The following is a 22,850-nucleotide window of genomic DNA, read 5'->3' on the forward strand; positions in this document are numbered from 1 at the left end:
GAAGGTGGTTGCCTGGCTGGGGCAACTGAGATAATTGCCTAGCTAGCTGTCAGGTGGAGGAACAGAAGACCCTCAGCTGCCCTAAGAGAACAAAGGCTCTTTACTAGCCACATTCCTAATGATCTGGGGAACAGGTTTTGGGGAAGTGTTAAAGTTGGAGCTCCACAATGACAGGAAGGTGGGGGATAGGTGGATATGGGAGGAGCTGGGAGGAAATATGATCACAATACATTGTGTGAATATTTCAAAGAATTTCTTAAGGTAATCATCCTGAAGCCTGGTATGGTAGGACAATCCTATAATCCCAGCTCTCTGGGGAAGGTGGGTACAGTAAGGGCACAAGTTCAAAGTCAGCTGCAGAGACAAGACAAGTTTGAAGCTAGCCTGAGCAAGAGGCCCTATCTACAAAAAAAAAAAAAAAAAAAAAAAAAAAGAAAATTGACACATTTATTTTCAGCCTCCTGATGTGACTCATTATTTCAAAGAAAAAGTTCAAATAATTCACTATGGATAAGAACATATATGCTGATAGGCACAGATCACTGTTACAGGAGAGGCTAAACCATAGGCAACTAAATTAGAATATTCTGACTACGATTCATAAGTGAACTTCTCAGAGGGAAAGAAAAAGAAAACATCTCAAAAAGACAAAAATCTAAAGTTCTAATCGTAGGCAGATATTTCAAGAGTCCTCTGAAATAGAAGAGTCCTCAAAACAGGTCCCATGACTGTATAAGATCAGACACCTACTTTCAGGCCAGGAAAAAGAAATCAAGTGTTCTGTCTTGTAGGGGATCTTTTACCTGCATGATTGCAGGGGATAATAAGAGCACAGGAGGTAGGCCAGGCTTAGTGGTGCAAACCTTTAATCCTAGCACTTGGGAGGCAGAGGCAGGCAGAGCTCTGTGAGTTCCAGGACAGGAAAAGCTACCAGGGCTCCACAGAGAAAGCCTGTGTCAAAAAAAGAAAATCTTTCCCTGGTTCCCACTTTCAATTTTTTTTTTTTTTTTTTTTTTTTGGTAAAACAACCAACCAATCAGCCAAACAACAATAAAAGAATCCATGGCTTAAAGTGTTATCACTGTGAGTAGCATGAGGGAATGTTAAATGACACTCTATCTGGCCTGGGATGCTAGCCGCTGACTTTTCAGCCGGCTCAGACTGTAAATGATACCTGACTTTGCTGTCAATATTCGTCTCTATCGCCAAACTGACTGCTCCAAGGACTACAGAGCTCACGTTCCAATATCCCCGTCTCATTTAATAATGGCTCAAGGCAACACTGAGATATAACACACCTGCAGTGTTCAGAGCTACCTTCATCTTCAGGCGCCCATGTGGGTCTTAGAATGTATCCATCACAGATGCAAGGATACTCCCAAGCCGTGAGTAGCACTTCACGGTGATCAGGCTGAAATTGCAACATTTTACTAAGAGTGAAAGAATTTTTGTCAGTTCAGTAAAATTTGAGAAGCACTCTTAAATATTTCATTTCAGCTGAAAATCCTATTTGGAGAGCGCGTACTTTTTCTTTTTAATCAAGTATGTACCACACTAGCACGCATATATAAATAGACAACACTTAAATCTATAAACAACTACAAACATCAGATCGCACACTTTTGCCTGGAAGGGTACAGCATAAAGGATATTTAAAGAACATGGCGGCAGGAAGCCTGGCGGGCTTGGCGCTGAGAGCCAAGAGCCGAGAGTCATGGTCACATGGTGCCTGGGGTACATGGAGGGCAGAGGGCAGCAATCCTATCGAGGGATCTGGGTCAGTTCAAGCAAAAGGTGATCAGTGTGTAGTAAAAGCACTGGGAAGGTGGATCTACTTGAAAAACAAAATGAACAGCTGGTGACTAGGCCCCGGACTGTTCCATGAAGACACGAAGATACATTCTGTGTCCCTTCAAAAAGCTCAGGTCCTGAGTTTCTTGCTGTGTGTGCACTTAATAAATGTGCACTGGCTGAGTGAGGTATCTGCATAAGGTGTGTGGCGTTGTTGCAAAGATGATGCTGGGTCGGGATCCCAAACTGGTGGCAGAGCTTTGAGAAGGAGATGTGGGAGGAGCCTTTAAAAACTACAGATGTGAGCAACTTCTACCTAACCTCTGTAAAGCTAGTCTCTGGGATGAAAACAGGAACAGAAAACAAACAAACAAAGCCCTAAAACTAAAAATAGCATCATGAAATGAATTTCACATATGTACTCAAAAATCAATGCGAAGAAAAATATACAGCCTTGGTATTGGTTTCTGAAATGACCTTGGAAAAAAAGAAATAAACACAACAGGCCAAACTTTGGTTAGGGAAAGAGTATCCATTAGCCACAGCTCATTAGTTTAGAAGTAAGAGGCAAAAACAGAGGAGCGCCGCACATTACTTTCAATGTATGAATGCTCCCTTTAAAAGAAAATCAATCAGATGTGTGATAGGGCAATATCTGGAGCTCTGTGCATCCTAGTATGCGCGCCCAAGTGAGAATACGGTCCTAGGTGAATAAACGACAACATAATCTTGGTTTTTAAGGTGAAGAAAAACGTTCCATGTTTCTGAGACTTAGTGTCAGGCAGAGGCGATGAGTGCACTCAAGGAAGATTTTTTAGAAGGTAGGAGATGGAAATGCAGTTCGATGCTGGTCAGTTAGAGCTGCGACCTCACTTGTGCTTGGCTCCCAGAAAGGACCTCACTGGGCTCTTTAGACTGAAATAGGGGATGGGAGAAGGACACTGGAAGGAAGGAAAAGAGAGAGTTGGAAAACAAGAGTGAAGTTTACAAGGAGAAGAAAGAGGGCAGTGTGGGAAGCGGGGGGGCATACATGTAGGAATGATCCCTGGACTTCCATCTTGTGTCTTGGATGGTTTGTTCATTCTTACATTCACATGATCCTCAATCACTGAGACATATAATGCTTCTTTTAACCAAGCTCTGCAGGACAGGGGCCACTGGGTATGTTAACAGACACCCTGTCCCACAGGGACTACGTGATAGCCTGGTGCAGGTCTTTTCTATACAACACACATTTGCAATGCTGTAGTCTCAGTCCACCGTGCATGTATTAATGGTGTCATAAAAAGCCAAGGCCAAACGTCTGATCTCCCCAAAACAATCAAAATTATGACAAAGGTAGAAAGACAATAGCTTCAAAAGCCAATGACTTTACAGTTAAGCACCAAGAGCCACAGAGGTAAGTGCCTCTTGGTGAGCAGTCTGAGGGAGGCTGCTGCTCCTGACGATGTTCCCAACACAGAAGAGAGACATCCTGGCTCACTGGAGTAGCATTTAATGTACAGTCAGCAGCTTGGGAACCACTGATCCAGAGGCTCAAGTTAAAGAACAAGGACCCTCGTCTGTCTTTGTTTTACAGAGGGGTTAGTTTTCTCCTGCTTCAAAGTGTACTCGACATACTGCTTGCTTTACACCAAATAAACTCCCTTGTTGCCTAAAGGAACCAATTTTCTAGGTTTTATAGTTACTTGTGACTTAGAGCTTATCTATTAAAATGTCCACTATAATGCAGAGATCCTTTGAAAGCCATCTCGGCCAGAGGACGGGGACATCAATGATATAATCTACTACTTTTGCCTGGGCGTCTCATACTGCAACACTTAAAAATAGTATATTATTTACAGTTAATCATCATTGACTTCATTTCTTTTCCTATCACAACAAAAACCCTTAAAAAGTTGTCAATACAGACTGATAAAAATGAAGCTCAAATAAAAATAAATTAAAATTTAAATTGTTCCGGTCAAGATATAGGGGTGAATACGGTCAATATATATATATATATATATATATATATATATATATATATATATATACTTGAATAGTCTTTATGGGTCCCATCACTCTGTAAAATGGAGGCATGCCACTAAAGAAAAACGAAGTAAGAAAAAAATCGGTTATGGTGGCAGTTGAAAGGCTGAAGCTGAAAGATCACCATGAGTTTGAAGCCAGCCTGTGCTAGATGTGATTTTCAGGCTCCAACAGGATGTGAAGGACAGGGAAAGCAATGGGAGAGCTAAGTCCGGATTGTTAGCCACAATCACGTATATGCTGTTTCGTTCCAGATAAAGAGGACAGAACACAGAGCATATCACATGTCATATTCAATCAGCACTTGGACTTGTCTACGGATAACTCAGTGTGGCTCATAAAACACCAGCGCTTACCTCTTCGTAAACCTTCTTGGCACTGTCGTTGTCTCCCAGCAAGAGGTATCCTACGCCAAGGTCGTTCTTTAATGTAGTTTCACTGGGGAACAGCTGAACTAGTCTCTGGAGGGTAAGTAGAGAACCTCTCATGTGACCTGGTGTTAGAAAATGATGACTAGGATTAAAAGTGTCATGAATACAGACCACAAGAGAGGATTTAGCAGATCCTGAAGAACAACTTACATCTGACATCCTCTATGAACAGGTCAGTAAGTCCTTAGTAGCATAGCTCAAATGCTCTCTGGAATTGCCCTATGTAGAGACTCAATACGAGACCAACCATAAATTGTAAAGACATAGTATTTTCTGACTCAATTCACATTTACATTTTTTAATCTTAGGTTGTTTCTTGAGAAAATGTCTGTAACTAATTCGGGTGAAACAATTTTGTTTTATTAGCTTTGAAATTTTAGCTGGGAGTATAGATGGTAGAAAGCCTGAGTTTGGGTTGAGCCGTCAGTAGGAAGCGTCAATGGGCACCCAGGACCATGGCCCCAGCTTCACTGTGGATGCCTTCTCTAACAGAGGAGGCAGAGATGGAGCAGAGGAGACATTTCCTAGTACTATGGGAGCCTCTGGTGGACGACAGGCTATGGTGCACTACCTGGCTCAGGAAAGAGCAGCTGCCGTTCACTTGGAGGCTTAGACAGGAGCAGTCTGGGCCCACTGTCACTGCTCTTTGTCACAATGGCAAATTGGCAACACAAACACAAACTGCAAATGGGGGCGGGGCTGTGCTAAGGAAGACTAGCATTTGTAAAATAAATAAATAAATAAGGAAAAAACCTACCTTGCAGGGATTAATGCCTGCAGAGGGGACTATGAGGAGGCAGAAGCAGGTTTAGTCAGGGAACGCAGCTACTGCTTAGCTAACAGAAGGAAATCTGGCCCGTTCACTCCAGGGCCTGTGTCCCATTGCTGGGCAATACTATTCCAATCAGGACTCCGTGTGGTTAGCTCAGGCATTGCTTCCCTCTCTGGTGCAGACAGCAATGGTGCCAATGGTGCAGGTACCTCCTGCAGACACCTGCTGCTGCTTCCTCCACACCTTGTGTGGATCTCCTGCTGTACTGTGAGGAAACTCCATAACTCTGCAGGATCTCTGGCCAGTTGCCTCAGAGCCTTCTCACGTGACCTTGTCTCATTCTCACCTCAGCGGAAGAGACTATACCAAAAACTAAAGGATTTCTGTGGAAGGTGAGACATCGTCACAAGATCAAGAGACCTTGATCTTGGGCCGGGAGGCAAGAGAATCTTTTGGTATAAAAATTAAGAGGGAACCAACGACAATCCATAACTATAAGTTGAACAATTATTTTAACAAATTCTCAGGAAAAAAAAACCTCCCAAAATTAATGTAAAAATCCACAGTGATTTTTGTATGTGTTTATATGCATGTGCGGGTGTGTGAACAGAGGCTAGAGGACAACACTGAGTGTCTTCCTCAGGAGCTGTGAGCTTCTATGCTTGTCTGGGAAAAGCTCAATGACGGGAAGGCAGGCCAGCCTTTGGAGCATGAAGACATGTGATACCCAGAAACCAAGCATAAAGGCCACACATGCTGGCGCAGGTGTGTAATCCCTGTGCTTGCAAGGCAGCGACTCAGAGCTTTGGGACTAGCAAGCCAGCCAGTGTAGGCTATGTGAGGCACTCCAGGCCAGTGAAGATCCTGTCTTTAAAAAAAAAGGAGAAATGGCATCTATGTTTTCCTCTGGCCTAGACATTCATAGATGTTTCCTTCTGTACATGTATGTGTGCACTTGTGTGTGAACAGACAGACACACCCATACACAACCGCCCCACATACACATACATGAGGGTGCACACAACTACTGAGGCTCAGGTTGGTTAAATGAAGAGAAGTTGTGTTTAAGTCAGACAAAGCAAAAGGCAGGCTTCCTCCCAGGCACCTTGACTTTGAAAAGGCACCATGTGGCTGCCACTGAAGGGGGTCATGTTCCCCCCTCACCAAGTTAGTGCTTCAGCTTCTCACCTAGAAACTGCTGCCTTTCTGACCTTCGCTTCAAGCTCAGCTTCACCAGGTCTGTGGGGGCATCAGGCAGGTCAGCTGCCTCCTGGTAGGTCTCGATGGCCTTGCGCAGAACCTCATTGCTTCTCCGCTTCTCTGCCAAGTCATCTTCACACTAGAGGCAGCCCCCAGATGGATCAATGTTCCATTACTTCAATGCTTGTCGTTTCCCCCAGAGATCCAATGACAGTGAACGTTTTAGACATGCTTTTTAAAAAGACCATTGACCTTTTCTTTATCAAATGATACAAACAAAAGAAAGCAGGACAACTGCTGTTTCAATAACAAGAAGGAAAGTCTGCTGCTAAGTTACAGATGAGGAAGAAGACTATACGATCAAAACAATAGGGCTGATGGGGACAGGCATAATAACATTTGAGAACATTAGACATACAGGACTCTAATCTACTGTCTGTGCTTCAATTTGTGTGTCCAGTGACTCATTCATTTCACGCATTAATTAATTCATTTAACAGCTCTTTTCAGAGGGGCAGACCATTCTACTTATGTGTCACCCTAATTCGATAGATCAGGGTGAGATCTTTTCTCATTGTGCTTTGATTTAGTAAGGGACAAAATGACAAATACAAACAAAAGTGCTGTGCATAGAAACAGCAGGTTGATGCACGGCGGGTGCAGAATGGGGAAATAACCAGTCTAGTCAAGACAATTGGGGAACTTCAGAAGAGGGGCCAGGGCATGTTTAGTGTAAGAGACAGAAAGAGAGAGGAGGTCTTCAGGGTGTGGTGTGAGTGCCTACCTGACTGAGCAGACATCCCTTGAGAATGCAAAGAAAGGACAGAGACAGACAGGTCTGGGGAAGCATGGAATCAGGAGTTCAGTCTTTGGTACACTAAACCAAATGCCAAGGGGAGATAAACACTCAGAAGGTGCACTTCTGGGTGTGGAGTTGGGAGAAAGTTGGTTGCTAAGGACACACACATGGGAGCTGTCAAGGATGGAAGTGGTATTTAAAGTTGGCAAGCTAGAAGAGTCATGAGTATAGACTCGGGAGAGTTCCAAGGACTAAATGGTAAAATTATCCAATGTTTCAAGCTCCTTAGAGGTTAGCAAGAGAATATTTTCTCACACAGGAAAATGGGATATGGAATGAGTTACATAGGAAGAAAACAACAACACAGCAATGTCCCAGAGGCAAGTCCGGATACAAAGGTTGACAGAGAAAGAAAAGTATGCTCCGAGTGGCCACCAAGTCGGACAAGAGGAGGATTGAGAAGAGCCTCAATAGCCCTGCCATCACTGTTTCCATGGGATTGTTGAACAAACTGGAGCAGTGTCAAGAGAACGTGGGAGGGATGTGGCAGGGCTAGCTTTAACAGGAGCCAGAACACGTGTGAGCAGGTAGAGGGGCGTGAGAGCCCAGCATCATAAGGATGAGATAGCACATCAGGTTTCTTAGTGGATGCAAAATACCCAGCAGAAAGGGGATATCCGAAGACCAAAGAGAACATGCGAACATAAGAAGTGGTCCAGTAGGTGAGAAGGGAGGGGGGCAGGACAGTTCACACCTGCCAACGTAATCAGGGCAGTTTACATCTGCCAAGGTATCAGGGCAACTGTGTGAGAGGGTGGAATCTCTGGATGCTCTTATTTTCCTAACAAAATACCCCCAAATTCATAACTTGAAACTGAGAATTGGGAAGGAACGAGCAGAGACAGAAAAATAGGGGGAATGTGTAAGATGGTCCTCAGTAGCTCACCAGAGTTTACAGACTTTCATTTAAAGAAAAATAATAGCAGTTCCATGCTGAACGTACTCTATGAAATTTTTAATCAGGATATGTAAATGTAATCACTATTTAACATCAACTGTATGCTGGGTTAATATATAAAGTCTGAGGACTTTGGTAAGAAAAAAAATCCTCATATTTCTTCCCTCAAGTAACAAATAACTTTGTAAAAGCCAACACCTGTTGATAAAGGCATTTGTGAGAAAGCTCGCAGAAAACAGCACATCTATAATGTAATGTGTTAACAGGAATTCATTAGGATAAGGTTCCCAGGCTGACAAGGGCTCAGTGGAACCAGTGAAGAGAGGTGGGTTCATTAGGAAGAAAAATTAATGACACAAATTCATCCTTGCTTGATGGAAACGCACATCAGACCATTCGACTACTTTTTTTGAATCCACAGTAGGCTCTCCAAGCAGATTCAGCTCCTGGGACAGGAAATCCCATGTCAATAATCTATCTTGTCTACACATCTGTCCACCAGCTATTCGTAGCCAGCTTTTCTGCTTAACTATCAGCTTTTTTGGCTATAGTGAATTAACTTCCAAGATCACGAATACTGATAGATGACTGAACAGAAACAATGCCCCTGAGCTAGGGAGTTCTAGGGACACCACCAGGTGAACCCTTACCGCTTGGGATCTGCAGAGCTACAGCGACAGACCTGAAGACTCTCCAAGATTAGTGGAAGGACAATGCTGGCCTCAGTAATCCTTGGGGACAGGCATCCAACCTCTTAAAGTCAGATTGGAAAGACAGAGGCATGCAATCCATGTGCCCAGGACACACAAACTTTTGTAGATGGACTAACTCACTCAAACTTCCTAGAGGGCATGTCAAATTTGTACATCAGAGCCACGAATGGCTTGTGAAAGATAATCAAGTGAATTCAGCTTATAATTTAAGACTTCTGTGTTCACTATTTAGGGAACTTGCACAAAACTGATTTTTAGAAAGATGCATTAATAATGACGTACTCAGTGTTACTTGAAGAATATAGACATTATAGTTTTATTTGACTTGAGGCTGACTATTTAGTATCTGTTGAGAAGCTGCAAAGAAATTGGTTAATTTGCTAACTGAGAATGGGGAAAGTCAGAATGTAGTCTTCCCTAAGAAAATCTGCCTACATTGATTTTTTAAAATTCCGATAAATTTAGTTTCCTTTAAATGACTCGATTAAAACTTAATTTATCAAGCTCAACTTTTGTTTTATGCCACATTAGTGTTAACATCAATAACATCTGTAGCATAATAGCTTAGAGATTAAAAAAAAAAAAAAATACTGCCTGAGGCCCATATCTCAAATTCCTCCTGTGAAAGAAGGCTCACAGACAGAAATCACCACACTCCAGAGGTTTCTGGAACGATGACTAAAATCTCATACGGAGAAAACTTGGAAAGTACAGAACATTTTTTGCCACAGTTAGCATCTGCACAGCCATTCTCTCCTGTTAGTGGGCTTTCCGTAAGCAAACGACTTGATGTTAGTGACAAAGCACATCACTCGCCTGCACATTCTGGATCTTAGCTGTGTAGTTTCCAGAGGTTAGAGGAGTATGGCCCAATTCATTTATCAAAACCACACAGTTGCTAAGCAAAAAACCCGGTAGGTATCAAGGACAAGGGAAATTTATTTGTATTAATTGTCTTACAAATTTAATTTATGTATATTTAATTAATGAAAATTTAATGAATTTGTCTCCAACGGGACAAAAAGAACCTGAGCATCTTTCTTCAGTTCAGACCAAGGCCCACTGCGTCCCTGCAGATGTTTTACTACATGCGAGGGTCACACACAAGGGAATACCACCTGCTTCTCCTTGCTCCGCTAACTTCTGTAGCTCTCTCCCATTGCTGCCCTGTGACTGGTCATCTCCTTCTTCCCCAAGGACGACGGCAGGGGCTTCACACCTTGACAGATTGATGCACTAGCTCTGGCTTTACTCGAATTCCAAATTCCACAAACCCAGTGGTCTCCTCGATGCAGCCACACAGATATCTAACAGCCACTGCAACTGCAAACTTCAGATCAAAAGCAGATTGCCGATTTCAGCCTCTCTTCAAACCCGCTGTTCCACTTGGTCCGTGAGCTGACATCATTTTCTCCTTAGCTGTTCCCAACAACAGTCACTGGTCAACTCTTCTCCCGTGACCCTTCCATCTAGAGACCTTTTAATCTATCTCCGCCCTTGCCCGCTCCATGGCCAGCCCACAGTCCACACCCTTCTTCCAGCTCCCATGCACACCACATTGCCACTGCCTCTGACTTTCTGTGCATCTGATTCTGCTCTCACAATCCATTTCCAACTGGCAACCAAAGCAATCTTTCCAAAAGCCCACCAGGCAGTCAGTCACCTGCACATGTAATAGCCTGCAAAGGCTTCCTCAGGCACAGAGAACAAGAGCTGTGAGGTGCTGCCTGTGTCCCCGGCTGCCCCACGTTCCCAGAATGCACCTCTTTCTGTTCCACTTTCTGATGCCAAGTCAGTTGTCTATCAGCTCCCTCTACCTGGACAGCTCCTTCCACAACCCTGACACATCTTAGCTACTATCTCTTGTCACTGTCACTCATATCACCTGCAACCAAAGCTCTTAATAAGTGTGCTCTTAGAACCCCTCTGCCTTCTTCTTTTGCCTACAGAATGCGTTGTTAGGTAATACGACATAATATATTTATTCATTTTTAATACTTTGTAAGATTCGATAATATATTCATTTATAAAATTTTCCAAGGCTTTACTCAAACATTACCTTCCTGATGACCCTTTCTTATCATGGTAATCCCCCCACATATCCACTGGTTGTTCCCCATTTCCTTTCCTTCTCCTTACAGTCACCTCTTGCAAGTGTATGCATGGCACTTCTTTGCCGTGGCCAACCTCTTTCCTTCACAATGGAACGTTGTGAGTACATTTTTGCTGAGGAACGTAGTATCTCCAATACCCAGCAGAGGCTGACACACCATGGGCTCTCACTACATTTCCTCAGTGTAAGTGGCCCTCCGGTGTTCCTTCTGCTATATTGGGAACTTTTAAAAATTGACTGTGTTTTATGACAGTCAGCACCTCAGAACATTTCTAGGGCTTGCTGTCTGAGAGCTGGCAAACCAGCAAACAAGCCTTTATATGCAATCTCTGCAGCCCAGAGCCTGGCCTCCTCCCTCTGGCCCCACAGCACAGGAGGCCATACCCTTTGCCTTCCTGTCAGCACAGGAGGCCTGACCCTTTGCCAGGGTCAGATGCTCAGCGACTAGAAGCCATTCCCGTGGCCCAGGCTTGCCAGTGTTGTTCAAACCAGGCAACCCCACTCTGGGCACTGCACCTCCCTTCCTCACTTTCCTCACGGCCAGCCCCAAAGAGTCATATTAAAGCTTCCTTCCAGGTCTGCCCTCCTTCCTGCCATCTTTCCCGTGACAGTGTCCAGGGAACCCACTACCTCTCTTTAGGTAAGGAATAGAATAAGCCATTTTATGTCGAGCCACTTCTATATCCTCTTTTGTGACCACATCTGACTATGAAACAAATGCAAACCAGACATTGCCACACAGGTGGGTTCGTGAAGTTACAGGTAAGTGTGGCAAGCCTGGTGACAAGAGCTGGAAGATGACAAAACACAGACGAGGAGGTGCTGGGGAAAGAAAGGAGGAGGGAGGTGGCTGGTGGCTGGTAAGACATGAGTCACAGTAAAGAAACTGTCAAGAAACAAAGTGCTGTCCATGTCACATTTCAAAAGGTCTCCCCAAGGCAGATTTACACTCTTCAGTCACACAATGGAGTCTAAAAGCTCCAAAGAGCCTGAAATCAAAACCATAAGGAAATTCAAACAGAAGGGAGATGCACTGATGCAGGACCAAAGGCAAAGTAAGTCATCTGGATGTTACGGGACTCAGGAGCACACGGTATTGAAAACAGCCTTAAATAAAATGGCACTCCCAACCCTAGGGGTGTATGTGTATACTTGGGAAACTGACTATAAAGAAATTATAGGAGGAACAGATGAAAAAAATAAAAGCAAATACAAAGGAGTAAAAAAATCTGATTACACAAAACATGTGAATGCCAGAACCGTGTTCTGGGGAGATGGGCCTAGGGTACCTGCGCTTTGCCGTATCTTGCTCGTGGGCTCTGAGGGTACTTTCGAACCAATTCTTCAAATGCGCTCACTGCTTCCTCGATTTTACCCTGTTAGGGAGGCACAACAGCATGAACACAATGCCACTGAATAACGATATTTAGATTTTTATTTAATGAGTCACCAAAGAATTGTTTAGAATTCTTTTTGAGTGCCTAACAGAGTAGCCCACAAACAAACCCCCCCAAGCTATGTAAGGTAACAAACATAAAACTGCAAGATGAGTAATGAGTGTTGTAACCTTAATTTTTAAAACGATGTGTGCTGAGAATGATGAAAAATGAATTTTGTTGAAGATGACCACATTTTGATTAATCTACCGAGTCCCCATATTTCTTTAATGAAGATGTTTACATTATATGTGGGGGCGAACACGACTAGCAGGGGGATCCCTTGGGCCTCCTGTCAGAGGCAACAAGGCATCACCTTAAGGTTGAAGTGTCTGGAAAGCAGGAGGAATAAACAAGGAGTCTGCGAAGGCCACTTGGCCATGGCACTGCACCCTGGTCGAAGTCAGGGTCGATTTGGCTGAGTGGAACACATGGCTGCCCCTGTGGCATGCATGAGCTCTTAAGTGTCTTCTCTATGGTTCTTGAAAAATAAATACCATCAATTTCCTATAGGCGGGGGATGTAACAAATTACTGCTAATTTCCTGACTGGAGAAATGGAGGCTGAAAATGGGTTTGTGATGTTGGAAGCAAGGTGTCAGAAAGAAAGTCTCCAAGGGAGACCCTGCTCATGCCAAGCGAGCCCCCAAAGCTGTCAGCAATCCTTGGCCCAGGGCTACATTGCTCTAATCTCTTCTTCTGTTCCCATAAGGTCTTCCTTTGTAGCTGACTTGTCCTTACTTCTGTCCGGACCAAATCTCTGTTTACCTTTCAGGAAATGATACATTAGCGCCCTTTCCAGATAGCCCACGAAAAATCACACCTAGAAAGACCCATTTTTTAAGATGTTTCCAAGGTGACATTTACAGGTCCCAGGAAAACAGGATTATCTTTTGAGGAGATCATTGTTGAGTCTACCAGTGCGGGCTTAGTTGCTTAGGCATGCAGGACCATACCAGCATAAATCTGGCGCCTTAAAACAAGAAAACTTTGTTCTCTCACAATTCTGGGCAAGTGGATATCAAAATGCGTTCTCCAGAGGCCCCAGGGGAGGTCCAGTCCTTTCTACTTGCCCGTGTTCATTGGCCCCAACATTCCTACTGCCATCAAATTCTCTCTGTGTGTCTCGTGCTGTAACAAGTTTTCTTAAGCAAACATGACTATACTTAGGGACTAAATAGCGACTCCAGTATAATCTTGACCTCTAGATCTTTAAGTCGATCACATTGGAAGGACCTTTTCTCTGAGTAATGAAACCTGTACAGAATCCAGTTTGGTCATCTTTTGGTGGACCCTCTTCAGCTTATTCCGTAGCCAGCATTAATTGCCAAGCCACTTTCATGGCCACTGTGTTACTAACAGACCCCAAAACAGAAGTACCAGATTCACAACAGACTTTACAGCATATTGTTCCTCTTTGGCAAAGTAGCATCCCATTTTGGCTCTCCTAGGCATCCTTTGGATCATCTCTAGCCACGGGCTGTGTGGCTGCCATTGAGAATCACCATAGCTGCTCACACATGGGTTGGCTGTAATGTTAATGTGTCTGTTTTCAGTCAGCTTCTTTTCCTTCAAGATCTTTTATCGGTACTAACACGGCTACTCAATACGTATTCTGATTTTAAAAGCACACACTATTGATAATGAATTGCCTAAAAATGATCTGTCCCTCAATGTAGCTTACTTATGCATAGACAGTTCACTGAGGTGATGCATACACGGGCCATGCTGTTTTGGCATGAAGCCAGATGGATGGCAGACTCCACTGGAGAGATGTGGGAATTTGTGGGATAAAGACCATTCACTATGCATCCAGACGTACAACAGGGCATTGCATTACGGGCTTGGTGAAGATGGCCATTACTCTGAACACATATTCTAGTCGCTTCTGTTTCTCTCGTTCTGCCTGCGAGGAAGTGGAGGTGGCTTCGTCGGCAGCCTGATTCAAAGCTTGTGGTGTGTGTGACCTTTCCTGTTTAAATTTTAGTATGGTTTTGTTATATTTTCTTACTACCCCCACCTCCTATAAAACAAACAAACAAACACCACTGACAACAACAACAAAAACAAAGGAGAGTAAATAATCTACCTCCTCCCTTAAAAACCTTCATTTATATTACCATGTAATAATAATTTCATTAAAATAAACTACCATTATAAAAAAATAATTCCAAAAAAAATAAATGAATGCATTTTATTAGGTTGTATCAACCCCTGTGTGTGTTAGGGGTGGGAGTAAAGGAAGGATTAAATAACACGTTATTTTTAACAGTTCGATGACTCGGGGACAAGATGATTCAGTAAGCTAAGGCACTCGCCACTAGGCCTGACAATCCAAATCTGATGCTAGCACATTGTCCTCAGATCGTCATCGTTTGTGCCTTCAGGGTAGGCCCATGTACACATGTGCACACACACACACACACATGCATATGCACACAATCAATGACTAACTAAATGTACCTTTAAGGCTCTAAACTTGATTATTCAAATGTGATGTGATTTTTTATACATTTTTGGATGAAACATAAAAAGCAAGCATATGCTTCCCCTTGGGAGGAATGTGGGTGTGTGACAGAAATGAGGCTGAACTAGCTGTCTGGGGCACCTTAGCTCAGCCCTCAACGATTCTTGTGTACCGAGTTGTAGCCTTTGAAAATGCTAGCTATAAAAACAATCGTAAACAAGATTTAATTACTCTGATGGTTTTGTCACAACACGTCTGGAGAGAAGGTCACATGTGGCTGCTGTTCCTGCCTCTTTAATGTGCCCTGTTACAGGCTCACAGAGCTCCTACAGGAAAATACCATCATTTCTCCAAATGAGCAGGACTGGAGGACACCCTGTGGACCGCGCCAGCACTTTAAATCCCTCTGATTCATGAGCTCCTCAGTAACTCAGCCCATGGTTTTCACTCACTATAACCACAGAAAACTCCTTCTTTAAAGTCCTTTACTGATGTTTTAGCTCCAAAGATGCCTCCTGCATGTTTGCATGTGTAATCTGTCTGGAGCAGAGACGGTGAAGGAAACACACTGAGAGAAGTGTGAATCCTCCCCCCCATCACCTCCCCCAAACACACACACACACACACACACACCCCAAAAACAAACAACAACAACAAAAGCCATAGATGGCCTTGCTTTATAAGTGAAACAAAACAAATGCAGCAATCATTCGATGACAAAAATCTAGGTACGGTGAATCCTCACTGTTGACAGCACCCTCTGGAGTTGTTTCTATGTGCTGGTGACCAAGGCTGGCCAAAGCTCATCTGCAAAGTCCTGCCCAATGCTGGTCACAGAGGCCTTTCACTCCTGCTCCTGCTAGTAAACAGGTAAGAAGTGAAAATGTATCCCACTTCCGTCCCTGACTTGTGTAGCCCTCTTACTGCTGTCTCCTGGCTTGCATAACTTTCTGGCTACCTCTTTGTAGCTAATGGCTGCTCAATAGCAATGCACAGGTCAGGAAACTACACACTCTAAACTGAGGTAAAATCAAAAGAAATTTCTAAGAAAACCAAGCAGATAATTAAAGATCCTAACTGCAGTATAGTAAATATATTGTGGTTATTATTATAATATATTATATGACTATGCCAATTCATTGTTTTCAAAAGCCAGACCATCTGGTGAGAAACCAGAACACTGCAATTACTTGATGACAGAGCTGAGTTGTCATGAGCTCTATTTGCCTAAGTGAGGACAATACTAAGCCTGTGACATTTCACAGCCACAGGTGCTGGAGAAGACTGCGTTTGCACTGGCATGCTACAGAATTAGCTGGTTGTAGGAACACAACACAACACAAATTTCTTCTAATTTGAGCTTTACGAAAAGCAAGAGGGATTTAGGACTACTCCCATCATTTCATTTGTCTAAACAAGGAAACTGAAGCCCCCCCCCTCCCGTGACCAAGTGGTTATGGAATCCATGTAATTAGCACTCGATGGGGGAGGGTTGACACCAGGCCAGAGGTCCTGTGGTTCATTCTCTTCCTCTGTGGCCCCTGGGTGCAGTTCTGTCCCACTTGACCCGGTTCACATAGAACTGTGTTGAGGTGCCGGGAGAGCCACAGATGGTTTCTTTCACATTGACTATCGTTGTTGTTGTTGCCATCGTTATTTATACTTCTCACAGTCCTGCCATTCCCAGGTTTGTAACATGGAAACCATTGTACACTTTTGTGCAAATCAAAAATAGCAACCTACCCTTTTCCGGAGCTTTTCTGCAGCATCCAGCTCAGCCTTAATTGTCTTATCAAATTTGTTCAGAAGTTTAGGTTTCTTCTTCTTAACTGAAAGGGGAGAGAGAGAGAGAGAGAGAGAGAGAGAGAGAGAGAGAGAGAGAGAGAGAGAGAGAGAGAGNAGAGAGAGAGAGAGAGAGAGAGAGAGAGAGAGAGAGAGAGAGAGAGAGAGATTTCCATTTAATTTGCTTTTTGTCAATGCAGTTACGTAGGATAAGGCTGGGAAGCTGGGTTTTGCCGTCCATCATGTAGGTGTGGGAGTGAGAGTCTCCCAATTCACCTTCAACCAGTCAGCACAGAGTGGTTAACGCCTAGGAAGATAACGTCTTCTTTCTGGCTATCCTGTACTACATGGCACAGAAATTCCCTTTGTACAAACAGAATGTGGACACCATTTTGAAGAAGTCAGTGCGGGGTGACTAAAACCTTAACATTGTCAGACCCGTTCTGGTGATTTGTAGCCAGCGATCTTCACCCTTCTGTTGTCCTCGCCTTGGGATGACAGGAGCCATACTCAGACCTGACAGAAAAATCTATCACAGGAACCCACAACTACCCCGCAGATTCTATGTTTCTGCTAAATGAGAATACCGCAGGCTTCATTCTTCTTATTCTTAGCACTATTTCTCATGCCAATTTCTACATAAAATGTCTTTTATTATGTGTCTCAGCTGAAAATACTGCTATGCTTTCATTCAAAGCCATGTGACTGATAAAGCATCCCATACTGCTCAGTTTGGGAGCTCTCTCCCCATCTCTTTCTTCTTCCTGAGGCTTCTGTCTTCGTCCCTGCCCTTCTCTCCTCCACCACGCATATTTCTTTGATGCTCTCTCCTCCAAATGACTTCTAATATTCTAGTCATCCCTGTACTTACTAAGCCCGAATCATAGACTCCTGCAGGGACCCACTACGTCTTAAGCCAAAGCTGAGGTTTATCATCTATTTACTACATTGCTTGGGGGTGCTGTGTAAACCAAAGAAAGCCCTTCTCCTAAGGGCACCGCACTCTGCAAGCATGAGGGCAGGCCTGTTGGCGCACACTTGCCTGCACCCCTGGAAAACTCAGGCACACGGAATTCCCTGAGAGCCCAGTTTGCCAAAGGCAGGAGCTTGACAGGTAAAGCAGAATCTTCCAGAGAGAGAAGGGATTCACATCTGGAAATGGCACACACTAGGATAAACAAGAACAATGATAAACTCTATTCTTTTTACATTAAACTTAGAAACTTATTAACCTTTACCTTATTCTGGGACAAAGAAGGGAGACTGTTTCCCAAAAGCCCATGTATACACCCACATACCCTCATCCTCTGCCTGAGAAATCAAGCTTCTCTGTGCATCACTTGCTAGCTTGTCTTGGGCTCCATCAGCATTTAAGGATTCTAAACTCTCTGTCACTTTCCAGCAGACAGACCAATCATACAAACCCAGCCTATCCGTTTCCGCTCACGCTCCTCTTTCCAGGCCCCTCATGATGGCACTTCACCAGCTACCCTCTCAGTCCTTTGCCTTCCTCACCTACCACATGGGTGAACACAGGCCTTCACAGCTGGCTCTGCAGCTTTCCCCAATGCGTTCTCTGAGTCACCAGGCATGAAGTTTAGGTTCATATGAGTTTTGTTTAGAAGAAAAAAATTATTAGCAGTCTGGGGCACCCAGAAAGATAAAATGCTAAAGAATCACATGTAAGCACCCTAGCCACACAATATTTTCATAACAGCACAAACACAGAGAAAATATTAAAATCTCAGGGCACCTACCACCAAGACTATCCTCTGCCCCATTTCCCATACTGAATTTCAAGTTTTAGCCTATCACGGTTAGTTTGACTTTTAAATGTGTATAAGCATGGGGAAGTTTTCTCAGTTGTAGAAGCTCACCCTATCCTTATTCTGGAGGAAATGAACAAGCGGCAGGGATGATGATTCTGGTTCCTGTCAGGACAAGACTCAGCAAACCTTCTCTTGCTCTCCGTACCTCAATATTCTCATCTACAAATGAGAGCTCCTGCTGGTTCTCCTAAGGCCTCTTCAGTCCCAGAAAGCCCCTGGGTCTGATTTTTTTTCCTCAATTTATTCATGTTACTTGAGTTTGTTCCCCAACCCCCATGGCCCCATGGCCTAGGGATTGAACCCCAAGTCTAACACACGCTAGAAACATGCTCTATCACTGACCTGTATCCTTTCTTCTTGCTTTTGACGTCATTACATTCCACCAAAGATGGGATTTGAACTCATTCTACATCCCAGGCAAGTCTTGAAGTTATAGTCCTCCTCCCTCAGCTGTCTGAGTAGCTCAGATAATAGACCTGCACCCCATGCGAAGCCACCGAGCCTTTCAAAGTAGTCACATAAGGGACTGGGGGGAAGGATGGCTTTTTTTGTTGAATTTGGATCATTTAAGATGGTTCGGGAGGACTCTGTCGATATTATAGCAGAGACGTCTATTTTCCTATTGCTGTCAACACAGGTCTCTTTCCAGAAGTACAAAGAAAATGAGACCGTTACACTTCAACTTTATCTTTGCTTCCTCTACTATGCTATGTTGGTGTATCAAGACAAATAGAATGAAAAAGAACAGCAGAAGGCATGGGAAGCACCCTAGCATTAAATACTCAGGCTGCATAAAAATGAATCATGGCCCGGGAATGGTGGAGGCAGGTAGATCCCTGAGTTTGAGGTGAGCCTGGTCTACAGAATGACTTTCAGGACAGCCCAGACTACACAGAGAAACCCTGTCTCAAAAATTCAACCTGGTCTACACAGTGAGTTACAAGACAATCAGGACTGTTACATGAGAAACATTATCTCAAACAAACAAACAAACAAACATAAAACAAACCAAAAGAATTAATCATGATTTCCCCCCCCCCCCATTTCCCTTTAGGTCATAGCAAATGTTTCAGAATGTGCTTCATGGCAGAAGCTGGCCACCTACAATCTTCACATTTTACATGAACTGCTTCACCCAAGACAGCAAGCAAAACAATTTCTCCAACAAAAGCAAATTTTAAAAATTAAGTTTTCTACCCATTCCCTATGCCGACAGTGTCACACTGTTCTGAGGATCTTTCTGAAACATGCGTGGTTCATGCTACTGCATTATTCAGAGTGATCTTGTTGATCCCAGAATATCCAAATCAAAGTCCCAATTCCTTCAAATGTTAGCCTATGCCAATCCCGCCCATGGGAAGTGTGCCTGGAATTCAACAGGACTTTTCACAGGGAAGCCAGAGTCTTCTGTAAAGTTAGTATTCCATTACTGAACAATGGACCAGATGTCTTAGTTAGGGTTTCTGTTCCTGAAAAAACCCAAAACAAACAAACAAACAAACAAACAAACAATATGACCAAGAAGCAAGTTGGGACGGTAAGGGTTTATTCAGCTTACACTTCTACACTGCTGTTCATCAGCAAAGGAAGTCAGGACAGAAACTCACCCAGGGTAGGAACTTGGAGGCAGGAGTTGATGCAGAAACCAAAGAGGAATGATGTTTACTGGCTTGCTTCCCCTGGCTTGCTCAGAATGCTTTCTTATAGAACTCAAGACTACCAGCCCAAGGATGGCACCACCCACAATGGGCTTCCCCCCCCCCCCTTGATCACTAATGAGAAAATGCCTTACAGCTGGATCTCATGGAGGCACTTTCTCAAGGGAGGCTCCTTTCTCTGTGATAACTCCAGCTTGTTTCAAGTTGACACACAAAACCAGCCACTACACCAGATGATCAACTTATATGATGGGGAGGTTACTTTTGGCCTACGTTTTCAGAAGCCTTAGTCCATGCTCAGTAGATTTCAGTCCTGGGCTGAAGCAGTGTGTCATGACACCGAACACAAAGGGGAGGAGGTTGTTCACTGTGGACAACCAGAAAGCAAAAGGGGATGAGCAGGGGCTGGGATCCCAGTATCCTTCCAGGACATACCCACAGTGAACTAACCTACTTCTACTAGGCTCCACCTCTTAAGGGCTCTGTCATCTCCCAGTAGTACCATGAGCTGGAGGCAAAGACTTTAATACACAGCCTTTGGGAAACACTTATCCAAACCACAAAATGTGTTACTGAGGGAAAAAGATATTAAAGAGAAAAACTGGATTTGAGAAAAGTGAGTATATGTAAAGTTTGGATAAGAAATCTTTCTGATTTCAAAACTGCTGCCTTTTGAAATCTTTGTAAAATACATATGTAAAATACATTATCTTTGTGATTGAACTTATGTCTACATACGAAGTTCATCTACTACATATATGTATATATTACAAACACATACAAACACACACACACACACACACACACAAAACATACACTCTTGAAGGAAATTCTCTACACTAATTTAGGGCTCCTGTGTTTTGAATAATATGCATCACATCAGATATGGGATTTTCTGCTTATGGAATTCGATCAATACACAAAAATGTTTTAGATTCTCCAGCATTTCTGACTTTGAGATTAGTGATGTTCAGCCTATAATTGTACATTACCATTAGGAGTAATATCTGGGAAGAAGTGGAATGGTCCTGGAATAATGGAAATCATAGTTATCCCCAGGCTAGGGTAGCCATCTAGGCAGTGGAAGAAGCAATTGCTCTGTAACTCAGGCACGGCTGTTGAGAAAGTGTGCTAGCTGCATGTGCGCTTTATTTACTACAGATGCAGTGTACCTCGCTCCTACTGCTGTGACTCGCGCCACAATGATGGACTTCTGCCTTGAACTGTGAGCTGAAACAACCCCATTTCCCCCTTAGCCTGCTTTTGTCAAAACATTTTATCCCCACTACAGGACAGGAAATTAAGGCAATCAGTAAGTGGTACCTCTGTTGTTAGCTGTTTATATTATAAGCGAAAGGACACACATATTCTAAGGTCTGGTACCACAACTTACCAGTTCTTATATTAGCAAAACGTGAATTTTCTAGACTTCTGGTGGGCTGAAGGTGTGATGCTGCTCCGGACCCACAGGCACTGACCTGCCGTCTGCCTGTGCAAAGATGGAGCCTACTGATGCCAAGCTTGCTACAAGGGCCAACAGAGTCCTGCACATGCTCAATGATCATAAGGTTTGCAGAGGAAGAAGACAAACTATAGCACAGAAGACCAGCGCAATGACGAGACCTAGGCATTGCCACCCTGACAAAGACCAGCGCAATGATGAGACCTAGGCATTGGCACCCTAGTAAGGGATTCTACATGTAGATAGAAGCCACACAGAGACACAGAATCTGCTTCTGTCTGGGGCTGCCACTTTGACACACTTTGATTGCTAATTAAACATAGACATTGATTTAACTGAGTGACTGTCTCCACAAATCCACCTGAAACGCTGGACTTATTCTAGGGAACAGCATTTACCTTGAGCTTCTCCGCTACTGTGCTTCGTGGACCAACAGTCCTGCCTTTTCCAAGATGGCCCCTAGCTCTATCTTCATCCCCCCCCAAACTTACCTGTGAAGCCAAGATTTCCTGTATGAAGCCTTCAAAGGATGCTGCAAAACTGCCTACTTGACTCTCTTGTGGTGTTTTCTCTATTTGGCAAGTCCTTCCACTACTTCTGTTGAAGAATCATCTATCTCACTGCCTGTGATCCTATTTTAAAGCAAAGTCATTTATGATCCTTCATCAAAAAAGAATACCTTTTCTGTGCCTGTATATTTTGTTTCTAGAAAGAAGAGGAGGAGGAGGAAGAGGAAGAAGAGGAGGAGGAGGAGGAGGAGGAGGAGGAGGAAAACCACTCCTCATACTGTTAATGTGGATGTATGAAGAACACTCAACATTTTCATTACTTCCTGACCTTTTCCCCCCTTGCAGGCTTGTTTCAACATGGGAAGACCTCACCTTACCATAGTTTATATCCAGCATTCTGGCACTTGACCCTCCATAGAGAAATCCTCAAGAACTGTTTCTGAAAGGAGGAATGCATGAGCAAATCCAGACATCCTAGAAGGAATGGCAGAAGGGCAGGTTTGCAATCTCAAGTGTATTGGCTTTCTTAAAATAAAAGCCGCAGTTGTAAGAAAATAAGATACACAACGAACAGAGAACACTGCTTTAAAGAATATCTAACCCAAAATGTCCAGTCGACCATAACAGGAAGGACAGAAGAGGAAGACAAGAAAAAGAAGCAAGTTAGGCTCAAATGCTTTCCTATAGAACATTCCAAGTAGAGTGCTGTATTTCACATGTCTTACTTGAAGTTTTTAGTGAATTTACCTGTACAGATAAGACAGAATACAGGCACAGCTAAGCAGGACCTTCTAGGTTTGTAAACTTCAGCTATTTTTAGTGGGATATCAAAACTCCATAACACAGCTGGCTTTTCTCTCTCCTCTCCTCTCCTCTCCTCTCCTCTCCTCTCCTCTCCTC

General features: G+C 43.6%; 1 protein-coding gene across 15 annotated transcripts in view; it reads right to left on the bottom strand.

Annotated features, from left to right (window-relative positions):
• Window positions 1–22,850, bottom strand: part of Asph (aspartate beta-hydroxylase) — a 210,658-nt gene that overhangs the window by 64,359 nt on the left and 123,449 nt on the right. For 14 of the 15 annotated variants that reach the window (XM_021221962.2, XM_029533263.1, XM_029533265.1 and 11 more), the window contains 4 exons: window positions 16,454–16,539; window positions 12,098–12,184; window positions 6,214–6,364; window positions 4,179–4,315 (listed from right to left, as the gene is read on the bottom strand). In XM_021221962.2, coding sequence (XP_021077621.1) covers window positions 4,179–4,315; window positions 6,214–6,364; window positions 12,098–12,184; window positions 16,454–16,539 — 461 coding nt within the window. The remainder of the gene's footprint in view (window positions 1–4,178; window positions 4,316–6,213; window positions 6,365–12,097; window positions 12,185–16,453; window positions 16,540–22,850) is intronic. The other variant, XM_029533272.1, reaches the window with a different exon arrangement.

This window comes from Mus pahari, chromosome 22 (assembly GCF_900095145.1).
Source record: "Mus pahari chromosome 22, PAHARI_EIJ_v1.1, whole genome shotgun sequence".
Taxonomy (NCBI): domain Eukaryota; kingdom Metazoa; phylum Chordata; class Mammalia; order Rodentia; family Muridae; genus Mus; species Mus pahari.